The 20,325-nt window shown below is 38.4% G+C and overlaps 2 protein-coding genes across 5 annotated transcripts; one reads left to right on the plus strand and one right to left on the minus strand.

The window, feature by feature from the left end:
* Window positions 1–1,170: 1,170 nt before the first annotated feature.
* On the minus strand, window positions 1,171–7,487 carry cbr4 (carbonyl reductase 4). 3 transcript variants are annotated; one of them, XM_066677442.1, is made up of 6 exons: window positions 7,245–7,487; window positions 5,524–5,674; window positions 5,166–5,286; window positions 4,933–5,066; window positions 3,954–4,088; window positions 1,171–2,510 (listed from the first exon to the last, which is right to left on the minus strand). In XM_066677442.1, the coding sequence occupies exons 2-6, from the start codon at window positions 5,666–5,668 to the stop codon at window positions 2,332–2,334; spliced, it is 714 nt and encodes a 237-aa protein (XP_066533539.1). In that variant the 5' UTR covers window positions 5,669–5,674; window positions 7,245–7,487; the 3' UTR covers window positions 1,171–2,331. The 3 variants fall into 3 exon arrangements, with proteins under 3 accessions (XP_066533539.1, XP_066533540.1, XP_066533538.1); XM_066677443.1 differs by lacking the exon at window positions 7,245–7,487 and adding an exon at window positions 6,947–7,030; XM_066677441.1 differs by lacking the exon at window positions 7,245–7,487 and adding an exon at window positions 6,734–7,023.
* trmt1l (tRNA methyltransferase 1-like) lies at window positions 7,076–19,245 on the plus strand. Of its 2 annotated transcripts, XM_066677439.1 has the most exons (16): window positions 7,076–7,136; window positions 8,806–8,940; window positions 9,300–9,362; window positions 9,513–9,626; window positions 9,776–9,840; window positions 10,834–10,990; window positions 11,720–11,840; window positions 13,831–13,910; window positions 14,733–14,976; window positions 15,342–15,554; window positions 15,887–16,077; window positions 16,411–16,489; window positions 16,581–16,747; window positions 17,502–17,567; window positions 17,940–18,066; window positions 18,638–19,245. In XM_066677439.1, exons 1-16 carry the CDS (start codon window positions 7,076–7,078, stop codon window positions 18,846–18,848), a joined length of 2,094 nt encoding a protein of 697 aa, XP_066533536.1. In that variant the 3' UTR covers window positions 18,849–19,245. The 2 variants fall into 2 exon arrangements, with proteins under 2 accessions (XP_066533536.1, XP_066533537.1); XM_066677440.1 differs by lacking the exon at window positions 15,342–15,554.
* Window positions 19,246–20,325: the final 1,080 nt, after the last annotated feature.

The following is a 20,325-nucleotide window of genomic DNA, read 5'->3' on the forward strand; positions in this document are numbered from 1 at the left end:
CGATGTTGTTCTTCTGGCTTCTTCGCACGGAGGCCTCCAGCGTTCACTTGAGCAGTTTGCAGCCGAGTGTGAAGCGGTCGGTATGCAGATCAGCACCTCCAAGTCTGAGGCCATGGTTATCTCCCGGAAACAGATGGCATGCTCCCTTCAGGTAAGGGGTGAGAACCTGCCCCAAGTGAAGGAGTTCAAGTATCTCGGGTTCTTGTTCACGAGTGATGGGAAGAGGGATGGTGAGATTGACCGTAGGATAGGTGCAGCGTCTGCAGTTATGCGGTCACTGTACCGCACCGTTGTGGTGAAGAGAGAGCTGAGCCATAAAGCAAAGCTCTCAATTTACCGGTCAGTCTACGTTCCCACTCTCACCTATGGTCATGAGCTCTGGGTAATGACCGAAAGAACAAGATCGCGGATACAAGCGGCCGAAATGAGCTTTCTCCGACGGGTCGCTGGGCGTACTCTCCGTGATCGGGTGAGGAGCTCAGTGACTAGGGAGGAGCTCGGAGTAGAGTCGCTGCTCCTTCGCATTGAGAGAAGTCAGTTGAGGTGGTTTGGGCATTTGATCAGGATGCCTCCTGGACGCCTCCCACTGGAGGTATACCAGGCACGTCCAACTGGAAGGAGGCCCCGGGGTAGACCCAGGACACGCTGGAGGGATTATATCTCCCGGCTGTCCTGGGAACGCCTTGGGATCCCCCAGGAGGAATTGGTGGATGTTGCAAGGGACAGAGACGTCTGGGCTTCTTTGCTCGCCCTGTTGCCACCGCGACCCTGAAATGGAGAAGCGGAGAAGAAAATGATGATGATGATGAGATAATGAATGAATTAATTCCTGGTTTTAGGTGGAAAAACATGTTCACTTGTTTTAGCGGCGACTGTGTTTGTTTGTCTCCTAGCAACGGTGCCACTGTGTCACGTGGAGATCTGTGCGGAGCATTTGTTTGTTCAGACACGTAATGGGTTCATTCACACATAAACCAAAAGTAACGGCAGATTTTCATAATGTAGTGGTGTTAAAGTAAAAGTAGTCCAAAATGGAAGTACTTAGTAAAGTGATTAAGTACAGTAACAATTTACATTTACTTCATTATCACTGTTATTTTGTAATAAATTCATGTGCACTCCAAAATGAACCATAATTCACTCCAAATTGCATTTAATATTTAAGCACTTAATTAGAAAAATCCCAGGGGTGTTATATCACCAAAGGCCAGCCCCAGACGTTTTGTTTGAAATATCACAAAAGACAAAAGCTGCATGAGTATTAAACATCTTAATACTGATTCAAACACGTTTTCTTCAAATTCATGTTGACAATATGATGTGAAGTTGTGATTCATGTTGCTGGGCAAATCTGACCTAAAAAATAAATCCTTTCTGCTGAAGATTCTGTGTTTATGCAAAAAAAAAAAGGCAAATAAATTGTAACTTTTTTCATCAGCTTAAGATACAGTCAAGTTTTGACCTAAAGACCTACTGAAAACCTTAATCTGTCCACTTCCTGTTATCACAATGGATAATGTGTAAAGGTCATTACTGAATGCCAGATCAGCATAAACCTGCATCCCCACTTGTAAAGGTGTCAGCTAATTTAAATATAACATTATAGGTCAATGCACTGTTTTAAGTCATTACAAATCGGATCATAAAATAGAACCAACAATAATTTATAGAATATTACAAATTTTTAGCATTATAGCAATATTCAAGCATATTGTACATTGTCCTAAAGCTCAACTGATTAATCTATGAATCAGTTATTAAACAGTCAATAGCCACAGCCATACACTATAATATGGAAGATTTAACATGGGACAAAACCTGTACACAATTGTTGTCGTCTTTCATACTCTAACAGAATTTGAAAGCCAGTTTCGAATGGAGAATGTGAAATCCTACTGCAGTTTACATTCTGTTAATTTTTCAGGATGAACTGACCAATAAAATGGGTCTAAACAGCTTGCAATTAAACATATATCGAAAGTTAGCCACCTTTTGTGAAATTATTATTTTGGAGGTTTTGTTTGGACTGTGACAGCGTAATTTATATATTATCTATTATTTAGCATATCCACAAACATTTTTCAACATCAGTGGCTACAAATTTAGCCGTTTAATTTATTGCCCATCTTATTCACAATCACAAATTTCCAAACAATATTCTGTCCTTGTTCCCCACAGCAATCACAGAGCAGTTTCCAAAGGGAAGTGTCATGTCCTGCATTTCCATTAACAATATTCCAGAGACCTACACTGCAGTTCCTTTAAAGAAATGAGCCATGCCATCAGTCCCATCAGTAGTGGTTTACAGGCAGAACTGATAGTAATTTGAAATTACATGACCAACTGAAGTCCTCCGTCCACCAGCAGGACCTGCCCTGTAACATAAGGTGACTCCAGGAGAAACAGAACAGCCAGTGCTACCTCCTCAGGTTTCCCAAACCGGCCTAATGGTATCTTCCTTCCATCTTCATGCTCTTTTAGACCTGCCGTCATGTCTGTCTGGATGAGCCCTGAGAATTTAAGAGGGGGGTTAAAAAGATAAAGGCTAAGTTCTCAAAAATACACTGTAGACATATAAAGCTAAGTTCCTAAAAGCCTTTTATCTACCCTTTTATCTCAGAGGTTCTTAATCATTTTCGGACATAGTAGCTCTTTACCCATTAAATAACGTTCACAGCTGAAAGCTTGTATCTTATTTACGTTCTGAGATAAACAGGCTTTAATACCTCAATGTGGCTTTCATTCCTGGTTAAAATTTAATTTTCACATATTTTTTTCTAAAATATACTATTTCAATGGTTGAGATGTAAACAAAGTAATTCAATCATTCATTCATTATCTGTAACCGCTTATCCAATTCAGGGTCGCGGTGGGTCCGGAGCCTACCTGGAATCATTGGGCGCTAGGTAGGAATACACCCTGGAGGGGGCGCCAGTCCTTCACAGGGCAACACAGACACAGACACATTCACTCACACACTCACACTTAAGTCGCCAATCCACCTACCAATGTGTGTTTTTGGACTGTGGGAGGAAACTAGAGCACCCGGAGGAAACCCACGCAGACACGGGGAGAACACACCAACTCCTCACAGACAGTCACCCGGAGCGGGAATCGAACCCACAACCTCCAGCCCCCTGGAGCTGTGTGAGTACGACACTACCTGCTGCGCCACCGTGCCGCCCAACAAAGTAATTTAAAATGTTTATTAATTTAAAGTATATATTAATGTTATTAATCTTAAAGGTTCACTAGAAAGCAACCTGTACATTGATCCTGGACATAACAGCAGAAATGAATGCTACAGAAAATTAATTTAGTGATTTTTTATTTACTGTCAGGGTTATTACTCATTACTATAGACTGGTTCATGATTCTAAATTCATATTTCAAATGTTTGATAACTAAACTTTCAATAACCTACATCATTTAAATTTGTGGGAAAAAAAAACACGATTTTGATGGTCCTTGTCAGATATTCGCAACATGCATTTTTTATGGAAAAAAACAACCATTTATGAAGGTGTGATTCTTTTTTCATCGCTCCCATTATGTATGCCCATGGTTATAAGTTTTTATATTTTAAACATTAACAATAAGTATACTTCTTACTAAATACAATGAACCTATTTCCTGAAAGTAGTAAGCATATCTTAGATAGTCAATCAGGAAATTCAGTGAAAGCTGATCATTTGTGGCAGTTTATCATTTTTTCATTCATTGTCTGTAAACGATTTTCCAGTCCAGGGTTGCGGTGGGTCCAGAGCATAAGTAGCCAATCCACCTACCAATGTGTGTTTTTGGACCATGGGAGGAAATGCGAACACCCGGAGGAAATCCATGCAGACATGGGGAGAACACAGCAAACTCCTCATAGGGCAGTTTATCTTTTTGGCTCAAATTTCATTGTAAGGTGAAGAGGAGGAAAAAAAAAACTTAAGAGAAGAGATTACCTGGAGCCACTAAGTTGACTCGAATGCTGCGAGAAGCAACTTCTTTGGCCAGAGAGAAAGTAAACCCCTCCAGGCCCGCTTTGCTGGCGCTGTACACACACTGACCTGTGTTTCCCTTCACACCCACCACTGAGCCTGAGGAAAAACTCCATTAGTTTCCACTCAGCCTTTACAGGATGTTTCATTAACCCTAACACTGAGAATATTCCTGTTTATAAAGATTTTATGCAACATTTGATAACACTTTCACTATGAATACACTATAAAACCTAATGAGAAAAAAAACCTAAACAATGACCCTGAAGAAACAAATAATAAAGGTCTTAAATAAATGCCTTGCTATTTATGAAAAAGTTGAGAATAAAGTGGTAATAAATTGTGGTGATCTATTGCCACCTGGTGGCTACTTGATGAAGTCAGCTTAAGTGACTGTTTTTTTTTTGGGGGGGGGGGGGGGGGCATGTTTAAATTCACACTGTGGTTTAAGTAACATAAAACGGCATTGAGATTCCAGTATATTTTTATAGCCATATTAAATTTATAGAAAAGCTTTTTTAAGTAAGAGTAAAGGGAAGATGTACTCAATGAAACAAACAGATGTCTCTTTCTTACATGAATTTCTAGACAAACACCGGCGTAACGGATCCGGACATGTCCCGGAGTGGTCTTTCATACATGCAGCTCAATGTGTCAGGCGTGTTCTCACGGCTGGGAATGAAATGCAACTCGTGCAAGAGAAATTCTGAAACCTTCCTGCGCCGTTCTTACATGTGATGACTCTGTCTTTACCCAGAGTCTTTACTAGGGCACTACCCAGATAAAATCTGGGTAATGTCCACGACGAATGTTGCAGGTGATCGCGTTCACACATACAGCTCTTCAGGGTAAACTGAATTTTGGATTACCGAGAATGTGCCAAAGTGGCAAATATGTTGTAATATGTAAGTGTACCTAATATAGTGGTAAGGTTATGGCTCACCTATGTTGACAATAGCACCACCTACAGTCAGCATGCTCTTTAGCGCCGCTCTGCAGGTAAGCATTGAGCCGAGCAGGTTAGTGTGAAGAACAGAAACCATGTCCTCATATTTACTCCTCAATAACAATGCATCTCTGGAAGAAAAACAACAATTCAGGTTAGTGTGTCTTCTGTGACACTGTAGGTCAATGAAAACAACACACCAACGCATCCTCTCACATCCGCCTTCTTACCTGTTGATGCCTGCTGCATTGACCAGGTATCCCACAGGGCCACAGGTTTTAGTGATGGTCTCAAATGCTTTCTGGACCTCTACTTCTTTGGAAACATCACAGCTGAGGCCTATATGCTCCCCTGCAGTATATCAAACAAAAAACATTTGATCACAAACACATTTATGAGGGGTTATAGAGGGGTCATCTGGACATCTTTGGACAAAATATATAGGCTAGAATAACTGGAGCTTTACAAGCTTCCTTGACGTTATAACTCACTTTTTATCTTTAATACTATAACAGGTAATGTTGGAGGCATATTCTGTTTGATGTACATGTAATAACATTATCTTTACAGGATCCCAGCAGTTTATACCTCCAGGAAGTGAGTCTGCTGTGGCCTGTGCTGCTTCCAAGTTTCTGGACACCACCACTACTCTGTGCCCTCTTTGTGCCAGCAGCCGGGCAACTGCACACCCAATGCCACGGGAGCCCCCAAATACTACTCCCAATTTGGACATCTCCCACTATAGGACAAAAAGAAACAAAGAAAATTGATATATAATACATAAAACCCACAAAAAAATAAAAAAATCCAGTTTTTTTATTTTTGTGCTGGCCAAGTCAGAGAACGGGGGATAAAATGAGCTGTTCTAATTTTCGGCTAATTGTTGGCTTCCTCTGTCAAGTGCTTATACTTAAGAATCATCCTGCCTTCTCTTCTGAGAATCTCCAATCACAGCGCTGGGCCCACACACATTTATGTGAGAGCACAAAGATGAAGTTATCCAAAAAAAAAAAAAGTACTTAATTTATGGCATATGTGTGAACAGAGAAGAAACGGAACAAATAGAAAATGCACAAACTCCAGCGTTTCTGCTCTTCCTCACTCTCCAGCTCTCAAGTTGGGGTAAAGTGCCTCATTCTCATTTAAAGTAACAGGCACTGACCCAGCACGCTCTCAACAGGGCTATTTAGACAGGAGGAGAATGAGGTTGTGCAAGAACAGGAACAAACACAGGATGAATGACTTGCAGTTAACAGTGTATCTATAATCTAAAATGACATATCATCCAGCATTACTTCTGTAGGAAAGAACAATCATTCTACTGTGTTTGACATTTCTTCTACTGCTGTCTTGAGATTTAAAGGTCCCACAAAATATTAATATTAATTGAAACAGTCCATGTTAAGTGTCAGGAAAGTTACATATATTGCATGACCAACATTTGTAGACATTCTTGATCATTAGTGGTTTAAACAAGATAGTTTGTATAATAGATATAGAAATGCATTAATTGAATTTGGACGCAATTGGTAATCGCTGAATGCCACCAAGTCCTTGCAGAAATCTTCCAGCATACAGTGAAAAGCTTTTCTAGAAGAACAGAGACTATTAACTCCAGCAAAGGGGCAACAAACTCCCTTTTCATTTCAGAAATTTTGGAAGACCAGGTGTCCTGAAAATTTTGGCCACATAGTCCATATCACCAAAGATACATTAATATATCCTAATAAAAATTAAGGAAAAATAAAGACATTCAACAACAACAAAGCGTAGTTCAAATGAGAGGTAAACACCACACCTTCAGTATCTGTTACTGAGGGTCATACAGAAAGTAACCGAGTTCAGTCCAGTCTCTGACAGTCACCGTGGCTTCACCAGCTACACTTATCCAGTTTAATAGCGTGTTTACTGTACGTAGGCGGTCAGATCTACAATGGGACCTTTAAGCTTGTTTTCCCACTGATATCATTCTCTTTTTCTCGACTGTTCGCTTATTACAGACGCCCTTCACCTCTCAATCTTTCAGAAATAACCCCGTCTTCGCCATGTTGTTGGGTTTGTTCAGCGGAGAGCGTGCCCCGCCCCCTTGGTGACATCACGCAGCGCCTTTCACGGACTCTACGTAACAAACTTAGTTAAAATGGCGGAGCTCAAAGGAGGGGACATAGTGCAGCTTCACCAGGAGGACGTCAATATTAAAGGCAAGATAATCCCACTCTGTCTACGATTTTACACTTTAAACAGAGTTTCTTCCTTTACTAAAATTACATTAATTAAATTTGTGCCGTGTTGCAGTACTAAATACGTACCTAAGACGACTTTTAAACTGCAGAATTAAATATGGGCCTCCTCACGGAGCTCCACCACAGGACCTAAACGTAAACAAAGTAAACAACAAAATTATTTCGGTGTTTGAGTAGTTAGCTAAACAGAGTGCAGTCATTCGGTTCTTGTTCGCGGTTTGAATGTCTTCTGGGGATAAAGAAACCCATGCAAATCAGAGAAAAGTGCAGTTGAATTGGACTGTGTTGCAGTGGTCTAATCGCAGAGCTCCGCAATAGGACCGGTGTTCCGTTACTCTCTCAGCGCTTTTATGCCACATTCGGCGCATGGGGGCGCTATTCTATTTTTTTAACGATAAGACCTAAGTTTCGAAACAAATTAAGACTAGCTTTTTATTTTTTGTGTGTGACAGTATAATAGAATTGTTTAAGATACAGATTTTTATTAGGCTTGTCACACGTCCACGGGACAGTCCGGTTTTGAGGATAGAGGTCCTGATGTCGGGTCTGAATGTCATTTATCCGTTTTTGTAACGTTAATCAATAAAATCTTGTCATTCAGTTTGTCACTCTCAGCGGGCTAACGCTAGAGAATAGAACAACATTTTCAATGGGGCGGAGATATTTTGCCACCAGGCAAAGTGAAATTATCTGAGTGATGCTAAACAGAGCGCAGTCATTCGGTTCTTGTGGAGCAGCTTATCCACAACATCTGTTCTCCAAACTTTCATTTTTATTTCTTCTTTGGATTCATCGTACCCCTCCCCATTTGTGAAAGGCACTATATAAATATATAAACATATTGTTGTTGTTGTTGTTATTATTATAACATAACGCAGCATACTGTATTACCTAAACAAAATCGCCAATATAAAAACTATCTTCAAAAAACAGCCCTAAATTAACTGTTATCTGATGCCTTCATCAGGCTCACTTCATGACTTTTGTGAAAACTCGAGATGTCGTTGTTCCATATTGAATAAAATGGATGTTTTTAATGTGTTGTGTGGGGACATGTTTAGGACAGAGACGATTGTTAATTATTTATTTATTTTCTATCAGGTGTGTTTTTATTAAACAGCTCTATTTAGTTAAATCCCGCCCACTATCGTCAGCTAGCCAATCAGCAATTATGCATAGCTATTTCTATTCATGTGATCCTTTTTTATGTTTTAAAGTGAAGTTTAGAAGTGAGTCTAAAATTTTGATATACATTTTTATTACTATTAAGACTAATACATATATAAAGTAAAAGAAATATAACTTTTGTTCAAATTTGGTTTCAAATCTTTAAAAAAAGTTGCTAGTTTCTATGGGCCTCAACTTTTCAACAAGCCCAAACTGGACACCACTATGCCCCAAACACATGTAAAATCTAAATTTTAGAATCACTTCTAAACTTCACTTTAAAACGGGTTTTTAAAAAAGGATAATATAGATGGGTATTTACTATTTATCTTGGGGTAGGTTAGGCAGGTGATTCCATAACCCCAGCTCACCCTTGCAAATGTAAGTTTTGCCAAAGTAGTGTTTCTGTAAAGTTATCTCTTATCTCAAAATTTTAGTTAACTTATTGTTTTATGCACAGCTGCTGAAGAACCAGTGAAGATACCAGCAGCAATGGAAGAAGAGAATGTGCAGCTCCATATCGATGATGCCGCATCCACTGACCTTGTGAAAAATGAGGGCAGCCATGAACAGACCCCTGCTTCCACAAGCTCTGGTAATATAACCATTTACTTAAAGGAACAGGAAATCATTTTTACAAATCAAAAAAGTAGCAAGCAATATTTATGCAGGTGATTTTTTTCCCAGCATGCATGAGATAAATTTATTTGTTTTTCCAGAATAACCAAGTTTATGCTTCATATATTGTGCATTTCACATGAATGTTCATGAGGATACATTCAGACCACAAGGTGTAAAGGTGGTTTTTATAAGATGTAGAATAATGTTATGTAATGGAAGAACGACTGTTACACTCTCCATGTCATTTCTCAAGTGAATCTCAGAAAATAATCCCAGAGAAATCACTAAAGTTACTGATGAACACAGTTGGAATTCCATTTGTCTTTGTTTCAGAGAAACATGCATCTATCCAGACTACACTGGAAGGACTGGAGATGTTGGTGGACTTAAATGGAGGTAAAGGACACTTCCGAGTTATTTTAAGATTAATAATTATGCAATTAAGGATGCAATTCTTAACCAATATATTAGTACATATTAGTACCTACCTAGTCATAAACTTATGTGACTAATCCTGGACGTTGTGTGTGTCAATTGAATTGACAGCTGGAAAAAAGTCTTGTCCATTGTGTCCAGAGGAGAAGTTCAAGGCTTGCTACAGCCACAAACTGAGACGCCACCTGCAGAACCTACACTGGAAAGTCTATGTGGAGTTTGAGGGTATGTCTTAGCATCAGAATTACACTTGTTATTTATAATATGTAGCACTGAGCATTTGAATTTGAAATTGCTCTTGAATACATTATGGCATTGGCTCATAAACTATGTGCATTTTGACTGCTAGTGTTTTCTTTATTTCTTTTTTTAAGGTCAGAGGATGTGCATTTGTCATTTACCGTGCAGACAGATGAAGTCGAGTCTAGGTCCAGACCAGGTGAACGTCTTTAATACTTTATGGCCAAGAAATCTTCAGTCAAATGAAAACAAGCAAGATTTTGTAGCGTTTTAGCTACAAGAGAGGCTATTCTAAGAAAGGTTGGGTGGATTTCCTATGAAATAATCTTGTATGGCCAAAGGTTTATAGACACTTCTTATAATAAGGGAATTCAGCTAATTTTAAATGTTCAGTTGTATACACAAAGCTTGAATTGTTTCCTTAGAAAATCATGGAAATAAACAGGACACTTTGTAGCTGCATGTGAGCCTATAATCATCTAATACCAAACTTGGGCTAGAGGGGTATAAAATCCCCCTGAAAATTGGTCTGCGTTTTATTGGAACATCATTCTTTGGGGTCATAAAGCTCTATCCTGGATAAATAAAGTTAATTTGGCAACAGTTTTGGAATGACGTGTTTAATCCTTAATTAAGGATTTAACACTAGCCCATTAGACAAATGCCCAGTACATGTTACGTAGTGTTACTGTGATTGTTTGCATGTCTGTAGACTGAAATTTTATTTAAGAGGAATGTAACTATGCATACCTGTTATTATGTGATCACACAAAAAACAATGCTCTAGCTACTAACTTTGGGATGAGTTGAAGTGGTATTTTGTCAGCAAGAACTAATCATCGAAAATCAGTGACTGACCTCACTTTACATCTCGTGACTCAATGCAGTCAAATCCTCAGTGAAATGTTCTAGCACATCTAGTGTAATGCATTCCCAGAAAAGTAGAGGCTGTATTGTAGCAGAAGTGGAACTCGATTCATATTAAAAGCCTTCATGGTCAGATATAATGTTATAAGTGCAGGTTTTCACAAACTTTGGCTACATAACGTGTGTGCAATTTAAAGTTAATGAGGCACATATGTAGGTGAGTCGAGTTTCAGGCTGGTGATCAGTGTTTTTTGGCATTTCTCTGCCTTTTTCGGATGCAAAATTTGGTCTTTGATCCCCTTATTATAATTTGTGTGTTCTCCAGAGTCAAGCCCGACTGGTGGCACACTACCATTGTGTGGTATGCTCAGTCACCATTGCCCGAAAAACAGATATGATCAGCCACCTCAAACGTCACATTAACAAGGGCGAGACTGAGGCCAGTTATTCTGGAACATCAGATGTACCATGTGAGGAAATGGGTAAGTTGGTTCTCCAAATATCTACATTTGGCTGCCATTGACTTAGTTCTTTATAGCCTATAATATATCTGCATATTTTTATTCTGTTTCACTCTAAATATACTGTGCCTGTATTCTACCTCTCAGTTTGTTCTATGTTTAGTTTTCTCTGTTTTGAAGATCCAAGGAATTCATATGAGTATAATTAGTCAGAAAAACCTGACTAATGTTTTATTTACTAAATATGGTTTTACCATGTTTCTTATTTGCATAATGAGCTTCTCTTATAAAATATTAATATACACAGATGTGATTTTTAAAGAAAAGAATTCCAGTCTGACACAGGAGCAATTCATAGCCTAAATGTTTTAGTCGTTACCGTTTAGGATTTGTGAACACTTAGAATTTTTTTATTCCCCAAATAAAGCATGTATCTCAATTTTTTTGTTCATTTTTAATTTACTGCATCATTTGAACACATCAGCTCTCTTTCACATTCCCAAATTACTTTGAATAATATTTTACACTGACATCCATTAAACATTAAGAAGTTTTATTTTTTCCTTCTCATAAAGTTACTATTTTGGCGATGCATAATTTTCTTGGACAGCAACAATATTCAACAAATATATTCATCAGGCTCTCTTATTAAAATAAGGCTACGGTACGCCAGGACTAGTAATGGAATTTGCTCTTTCACTGTATCAGTCTCTGTCTTTCTTAGTTGCTGTCTTTGTTCTTTTCTCTTAGTTCCAGGTGGACTGGCTTTTGAGATCATGAAAGAATTAGGCACCAATGTCCAGCTCATGCCCAACCACAACACACCCCAGAAGACAGATACTTACTTCAACCGCAAAATGAAGACCAACAGGTCAGAGACACTTTTGTGCTTTAGCAGCAATTGGTATATTGTAGTGGGTAATAAGATTTGCTTCTACATGGCTGATTGGATTTAGACCAGGCACATGTTAATACAATGTTGCATTTACCTATATTTATAACATCATAAAACTGTAGGTATAAGTGTCTGCCAAACACCATAAATGTAAAAGCAGCAACAATCCCCAGTCAGAATACACAATACAGTTCTGGACTTTACTGGCATGTTTGCACCTTACAATACATAATATATTCTGTAGAAAGTAGGGCAGATAAATAGCTTTTTTTTACACTAAATAAAACAATACTTTTTGGAAAAGAAAACTGAAAATTGACAGTTATTGGCACTCTTAAATTCAGTTCTGTTAACTAAAGTCTCACAGCACTCCTCTCCAGTAAATTGCCAGTAGTCACATGACATATGAATGAAGACATTAAGAATTAAAAATGACCTCCTTCCCTGTTTGTTGGAAGTTACAAGTCAGCTTTCTGTAAGTGGTAGGAGTCTGAAAGAGGCTGGGTGCATCCACAGACATAACTTTAAGGCACACAGACACGGTGGAAACTCAAAAACAAAACTTTAGAGAACATAAACAGAGACTCTCCACAGTGTGGTTTAAAGACACTTCAATCTATGCCAACAGAGTCATAGACAAAGAACTAGGACAAACACTGGAGTGTTTATACTTGGGCACACCTGGCGCACATGTCTAGGAAAGGTGGGTCTTAGACCAAAACACAGGGAAACATAGGAAATGAGATCTGACAGCGAACACCTGAAAGACTGCAGATGTTTTTGCAGTTTGCAACTGTAAGGAACTGCGAATAATCTTCTAGGATGTTGTGATGAGTAAAAAAATGTATCGGTAAAAGCTACTATGAACTGATGAAATAACATCATGTATAATATCCAAAGAGAGTGATGGTTTTAATCTACACAGTATGTCACACTCTAAAGGCTTCAACGTTGACCCCATAATTGAAAGGTAATCATAAAATGGCAGAACTAATCATTGCCCAAACCTACTTGGACAAAACAGTTATTCTGGTAGAACATTTTGTGGACTGATGAAACCAAAATACACCCCTATAAAAATACAGTCATGGAGCTTATGATTCAGATTGTTATCTGTCACAAAGCAGTTTTACAGAATTAGTATTAGAACAATGTCAGTCGTAAAAAAAACAAAAAAACGCTATAAATAAATTTTTATAGGTCGAAAACAATGGAGCTTATTAAAAAATTAACCTTCTACCTACAGTTAAATGTATTAGATTTTTCCTAATGTTGTGTGGTCACTCTTATACTTCTGGTACTGGAGACCTTAAGTGTATTAATTAGGCATTTTACAATGTCACAAATCAAGTCAAAGGTCATCTTAATATGACTTCATCTGGGGGTAAAAAAAAAAATGAATGCATAAAATCAGTCCAAAAGATTATGGACTCTAGCTTTAGCAATTTTCCTTCTGAAATGAAGTGTTGAAATATATAGTTGCCTTTTTGCTACAGTTACAGCCCCCTGGGAAAAACTTTACATTAGTTTTATGGGACGTGTCTGTGGGGATTTGTGATGGCGTTTATACGGGGGAAAAAAGTGACGTCAGGTACTGGTGGTAAAAGTTATTGGTTGGTGATTTATCCATCAGAGAATACAATTCCATTGCTCTAAGTCCCATTGCTTGGGGATTTTATAACCCTCAAGAGGATGTTTGGCAATGGGCAGAGTGATCCTATAATGATCTTCTGAGCAGCTCATGATCTGGAGGTTTGCCAGAACATCCCTTTTTATGTGCAGTTTTTCATGCAGAGTTTGTAATGGCTGTGTGCAATTAAATGCTAGTGTTAGTGGTGGGGTATGTAGGGCCCTAAATACCTAATTAGAAGAGGCGTCCACAAACTGTAGTGTGTATATAATGTAATAAACACAGATCCTCAAATCCCCTCCATATAAATCAGATCCTTCTCTTTGTTTATTTTAGGCAGTTAGTCTTTTGCGCACTTGCAGTTCTTGCTGAAGAAAGGAGTCCGTTGGAATGCCTTGATGCATTTGGAGCCACAGGTGAGTCTTATGCCATGATCAGACTACACGAATTTAGCCCAGTTTAGTCATATCCGACAAATTTCCAGTGCCTGAACTGAATTTGTGCGTGAGGGGCGAGTAATGGTCATGTAGTGTGACAATAAAGATCAGCAATGTGGCGTCTGGGACACCACGACGAAAAGTCTAGCATGTTAGAATATTTTGGATAGTTTTGTCTAGTCTGACATATCCTATGGAATGTTCCTTGACGATGACCAATAGGAAGACAGAGCACTATCTGGCATGCATAGGAAAACACAGAAGAGAAAAGGGGAGGCTGCTGCTGCAGCTGTCAGGTGGAAAATGAAACCGAGGAAATGCTCTTGTCATGTGAACACATTATCGCAAGTTCTATTTACAGAAGTCTATTCTCTCCTCCTCGAAACACACAGGAACGGGTCCGCAATAGTTTTCTTATTCTGCTTTTTGGAACATAAACCACCAGCAGCACACACGGCACGTCTGTAGCTGTGATTGACAGTTTCTTGACCTGCCTCCCTGAGAAACTCTGAACTCATACAATGATGTGAACGATAAACGTTCCGTGTCAAACGTGTAGTGTTGCCAGTCTCCCGGCCAAGACACTGCATAAATTTATAGTGCTAATCTGACTTGGTGAACGTCGTGTAAGACAAAAATATCATGTAGTCTGATCCAGGCATTAGATATTGCATACACATGAAGAAAAAATTGGATCTCTTATTATTGTTCTCATAAGTAATAGTGGTTTTGTCACATTCTTGCATGTTCTGGATGTTTCTTGGCTTCGTTTGCACTTTACATCGTGTCTGCATTTGCCAGGTATAATGGGCCTGCAGTGGGCCAAGCACCTTCGCAATGCTGTTAAAGTGACCATAAATGATATCAACGAGGCCTGCGTGAAGATGATCAAGGAAAACTGCCATCTAAACAACATACGTGTGGAGGGGGGGCGTACTCCCCGGCAACTGGAGGGGACAGGAGAGAGTGAGACACCCATTGCCACAGTGGAGGTCTCCAAAATGGATGCCAATGTCATCATGCACCTTAGAGCTTTTGACTACATGTGAGAATCATATCATCAGTGTGTCTGTGTGTGTTTTCTTGTGTCTTTATACTCATGTTCAAAAGGCGTAATCAGTCATTCTCTCCACTGATGATTCTTTAACTTTTGGAGCAGCCATTATTCTGACACCTAGTGGATTGAATTAATCAAATTCTAAACTGAATGTATTTTTAACATGGCCACCTTTTATGAGGTGACCAATACCCTTTCAGTCAAGGACTGCAAAGCAATTTCTTGAGTTTCATTTTATATATGGAAATTTTTTAAATAATACATTTCCACTTTCATAAATATTGTTAACCTAAGTTCTGCGAGGAAAAATAGAACTTATTATTTCTTTAAACTCTAACTGTTTACAACAACAGACATTTAGACCCCTTTGGGACAGCAGTGAATTACCTGGATGCAGCGTTTCGAAACGTGCGCAATTTGGGCATCGTCTCTGTGACCTCCACGGACACCGGGTCCCTCTACTCCAAATCTCTGAATGTGACGCTCCGCCATTATGGCTGTCAGATTGTTAGGACAGAGTACTACAGAGAGCTGGCTGCTCGCATGGTGGTAGCCTCCATAGCCAGGTAAGACTGCTGGTTAGATTACCACTGGTAGAATAAATTAACTGTGTAAATTGTGGAGGAGTGTAGGAAGCTGTACAAAGTTCTCCACTGGAGTAATTGGGCAAGCGTTGTAGTGAAAACAAGGCAAATGTTTCATGATTTAAAATCACAATGTCCAATGTTAATTTGGTGGGGTCTGAGCTTCCAATACTTGTTAATTAATTATAAGGTTACAAATCGTTTTTGTACAAAACTGTTCTTGTGTGCTACATTTTGATCTCCAACTATTTCTTTCAAAGACCTTATTTTCTGCTTGTAGAAATGATACCTAGCATGTATGTGTGTTTTTGCAGGGCTGCAGCGCGCTGTAATAAAGGGGTCGAGGTGCTTTTGGCCGTGGCTCTGGAACACTTTGTGCTGGTGGTGGTGCGGGTTCTCCGAGGCCCCACACAGGCTGATGAATCAGCTAAGAAACTACGGCAACTGCTGCACTGCCAGTGGTGTGAGGAGAGAGTGTTCCTCAAGCCAGGAAGCATGGTGGAGGGTGAGTCCAGTGGCGGGACCAATCAAAACCGCAAGCTTTATGCTGTATGTTTCCTTGTGCTGTTGGAATGTTAAACACAACACATGTTTCCTTGTAATAATAATAAAAAAATAATTAATAATAAAAGCTAAACTCACAGCACTTTCCACAAATGAAGTATTCACACTAAGATTCTGACCAAAAGTTCAGAGAAATCTGGAACTGCAGTATAAATCTATTTTTAACAAATCACTAACAAAGACCTTAGCAGTGGTTTTAGGGGTGAAAAGTAAGTTTGTTTTAAATAGAGGATGCAGCTATTGCATGTCATTGTATGGTTTGTGTGATTTTCAGAGAATCTGTACAGACAGCTGCCATGTCAGTGTCATGGCAGCATGCCGGGGAAGACTGCTGTGGAACTCGGACCTCTCTGGTTAGATGCCATTCCTATGTTCAGTCCTGCACTCCTACTTTCATCTGTCCATTGCTAAATGGAGAGCACTCATTTTAAGTCTCTCTTTCAGGTCCAGCTCTCTTTTCAACACTGGATTTCTGAGGCGGATGCTAGTGGCTGCTGTAAAGCACAGCATGGAGGATGTTCAGCCTCTGGTGAAGTCTCTAATCTGTGAAGCTGACTGTACCACACTCAAGTCCTTTGCTGTGACTGGCCACTCTGTTCTAGCCAATCAAGGTATATGTGACGGCTGCCTCAGCCCTAGTACAACCCCGACCACCATCACCTGCTGCTTTCTGATCACTGCCGCTTGTTTGGGTATTTCTGACTAATGGACCACATTAACTCCAATGGTGTTTGTGATACACTCATACTCTCAGTCTTGTAAAGGTGCAAATAACCGTCAGAGGATCATGTTTGTACTTACATTTAGTCATAATAAAACTTTATATAATTTTTTTTTTTTAAGGAAAGTGAAATTAAAAGCCTGCTATTAACACAGTATGGAATGAAGGCAACATAAACCCAAGAGAATATTGTACAAACATATTTACCTAAAAGTAAAGGAAATTTTTTCTGGTCACCTTTGATTTGAGGGCACCATGTAAATTGTTTAACCGTGCAACATCCAGAAACATAGCACTACTATGTTTATTATTCTGAGAGTGTTCCAGCCACCCAAATAACACCTGGTCACCAGTTGTTTATGTAATGGATGTTGTATTTTGTGACAGATTTTGCCAAACAAGGGCACATATATTGTGAGTGTGCCTAAAAAATTATTCTGTTAAAGGTTTGTCTTAATAAATTTTTAATGACTTGGTAATCAATTTGCATTCATTTTTTTATTACAATAAGATAAGATTTTTATCTTTGTTGTTGAAAACAAACAATTGTTTTGGGTTGGTATATTTAATTTTTTTTTTTTTAATATATATATATATATATTTGTATATTTATTTGCATGTGCTCTTGTTTTGTCTCTTGGCAGTGGAGTGTGGTGTGGTCATTAAGACTGTACAGAAGGTGGAGGAAGGTGACACTACTGATCAGTCAGGTAGTAGAAGAGTGATGTAAATTTAATTTGATATGTGTAGAGCACTACATAATTTAAATAGTGTTTGTGAAAACTTTATTTTGAACGCCATCAATAGAAAGAGAATGATATAAATCTAGTGATAACTCAAGTACATGTTAATCCAGCTTACATTGTTTTGCAAATATTGACATGGAAAACATTGGTATTTAATGAATAAAGGACAAAGATTTCTGTGTTTCCCCAACGTAACCCACACATCTATGAGCTGTAGAACTTCTGTGCTTCGCAATAGGAATCCTTCCAATGTATTCAGACTCCATAGCTTTTCTCAGACCAGGCCTTGCTATGATAAAGCGGGTACGTTTTAGATCTTTTTTTCCTGCTCCGCAGGTAAGAGGAAGACTGGAGAAGAGCCTGGTAATGTGGTGAAAAAACTGAAATCAGATGCTTCACTGGAGCACCCTGCCTTTTACTACAGCATTCATCGCCACAGCATCAGAGGCATGAACATGCCCAAGTGAGTCAGTAAATAAGAGTAATTGTTACCATAATATTTACTTTAGTAAAACTGGACAATAATTCAATATCAATATATATCGCAATCTAAAATATTTCAATAACAATGATATGATTTTTAAACACATTTTCAATATTTCAATATATAATATTTATATCTGTCCCTGACTGACGTTCATTACAGGGCAGTGTCGTCAATTCAGCACTCTCAATTTAAAATGTAGTATAAAAATATTGATATTTAATAAGCCTAAGTTTATATTTGGTGATGTCATGTTTCTTGTTTATTCTTGGAATTCTATTGTATCAATCAAAATCAAGAGATATACGGTGACATAATTTTGGCTATATTGTCCAGCCTTACTTATTAGCAGTATTATGAGCGGTATGTAACATGCTGCGTAGGATGCAGGCACATGTCAAACTTTTTATGAGCAAGTTTACAGGAAAACAAAAACTGTCTTTATGTAATATGACATGTTGCTTAATTCTGAGGGATGACTTTAGAATTAAACCTTAATCTTAGCTTTCTTCTACTTTGTTTGAAATGTAAATCTTTGCCTTTCTTCCAGGTTAAATAAGTTTCTGCAGTACCTCACTGATGCTGGATTCAGAGTGAGCCGCACACATTTTGACCCTACAGGTGTTCGCACAGATGCCACCCTAGAGCAGTTTAAGGCTGTGCTTTCCAAATACAGTGTGCCCACCTACTCTTCAGCGCCCCCAAGTGCCAACCAAGGGCATGGCATGAGCGCAGAAGATACGGGCCGCAAAACTGACTGACCTCTTCATACAAGGGCAAGCAAAACAACATATTTGGATTGTTTTTATAAAGTCTGACCCACCTTACTGCTGAGTTATAAACACACATACCAGTGCTGTTCTAACAGTGTTTGCATTTCTGCTGACTTTGAGTTTCCATGCTTCGTGTCCTATGGAGAGAAGAGGTGTTTTGCTTTATTCTGTTCCAAGATCTTGTTTCTTCAATGCACTGAGACTTTTACTCTGAAAAGAGTTTGTGCCACTCGAGTGGGTTTTAATGATGAGTGAGGAGGCTTTCGTTTGCATATCCTAAACTGAGCCTACATGCTTCTGATTATTTAATGATGATATTTATTTCTTAGATTTTAGATAAAATGTTAAAAGTAATTTTAAATATTTTTATTATGAGCAATCTGCTTTTATATTACTCTTTTTTTTTTTTTTTTTTTTTTTTTTTTTTTTTAATTGTTCCTTTGCCTAAGAGCTGTCCGGCTACTGATGAGATTGATATCAATTAAATGAAATGAAAGCATGGCAAATCTGAGTTTCTCACTTTACTTGGTTATGTTGGTTTGGTAGACACTTGCATCTGTCTGGCTTTAACTGTGAAAACTGTGGATTTGTACATTTTATGGCAAGACCAACAGAAATCAGATAACATAATAATAGGCCAGGTATTGTGAAGGGTAACCTCAAACCATAGCCTAAAAATCTAAATACAATTTTAATGGTTCAATTTAGTTTGTGTTATTGTTATTCACCTACCAAGCCACCAGAGTTCACGCATCCTGAATCCCGCACTAGTACATTTGTCAAGGTTACAGCCAGTAGACAAGAAGTAGACCCAAACTACACAGACAGCCACTCTGCCTGAGTAAACCTGTTTGAAAAACCACAATCAACAAAGGCAGGAATTGCAAAAAATTGTGTAATTTAATAAAATAATCACTAATGTAACTATTTTCTAAAAATAGAGTTAGAAAGTAGAAAGAAAAAAAGACCAAGGCAACTTTTAAAAGTATCACATTACAAACTGGTGACTTGAATGTGTTCTATCCAAAAAACATCTTAAGTCAGAGTACCAAAAGCATCTGACCAAAACTATTAAAGTATAATAGAGTTTATAAGGAGATTATGAAACCACTGTGGTGCCACCCTGATAGCAAGGAGACTGCAGACCACTGTTGACCCACTGAGGACAAAGTTGGAGGTCCATTAGTGTTTTGCACAGTGTTTTCTGGGCGAACCACTGGTGATTTAAAAAGATTTTTAGACAAAATGCCACATTGTAGCATTTTTCCATTCACAGTCCAATTTAATTTTTTATTCCTTCATTGGGTTCTTTTTGTTATTCTTTATAAATAAGATTAGTAAATAATTTTAATCCAGCAGTGTCAACATTTTTATCATAATCATTTTATATCAGGCTTATACTCATTATTATACCTCTTATAGTTGTTGGTAATATTTGCATTAGTGTGTTTTCCAGAATAAAAGT

This window comes from Hoplias malabaricus, chromosome 7 (genome assembly GCF_029633855.1).
Source record: "Hoplias malabaricus isolate fHopMal1 chromosome 7, fHopMal1.hap1, whole genome shotgun sequence".
Classification (NCBI taxonomy): Eukaryota; Metazoa; Chordata; class Actinopteri; order Characiformes; family Erythrinidae; genus Hoplias; species Hoplias malabaricus.

Bases quoted from the DNA above. Each gene is read 5' to 3' on its own strand.
- cbr4 (XM_066677442.1), bottom strand. From the start codon at position 5,668: ATGTCCAAATTGGGAGTAGTATTTGGGGGCTCCCGTGGCATTGGGTGT. The intron at 5,067-5,165 runs GTAAGAAGGCGG...TTTTTCTTCCAG, and splicing joins AATGCAGCAGGCATCAACAG to AGATGCATTGTTATTGAGGA. The intron at 2,511-3,953 runs GTAATCTCTTCT...TTAAATTCTCAG, and splicing joins AGTCAACTTAGTGGCTCCAG to GGCTCATCCAGACAGACATG.
- trmt1l (XM_066677439.1), top strand. From the start codon at position 7,076: ATGGCGGAGCTCAAAGGAGGGGACATAGTGCAGCTTCACCAGGAGGAC. The intron at 9,363-9,512 runs GTAAAGGACACT...TTGAATTGACAG, and splicing joins GTTGGTGGACTTAAATGGAG to CTGGAAAAAAGTCTTGTCCA. The intron at 9,627-9,775 runs GTATGTCTTAGC...TCTTTTTTTAAG, and splicing joins AGTCTATGTGGAGTTTGAGG to GTCAGAGGATGTGCATTTGT.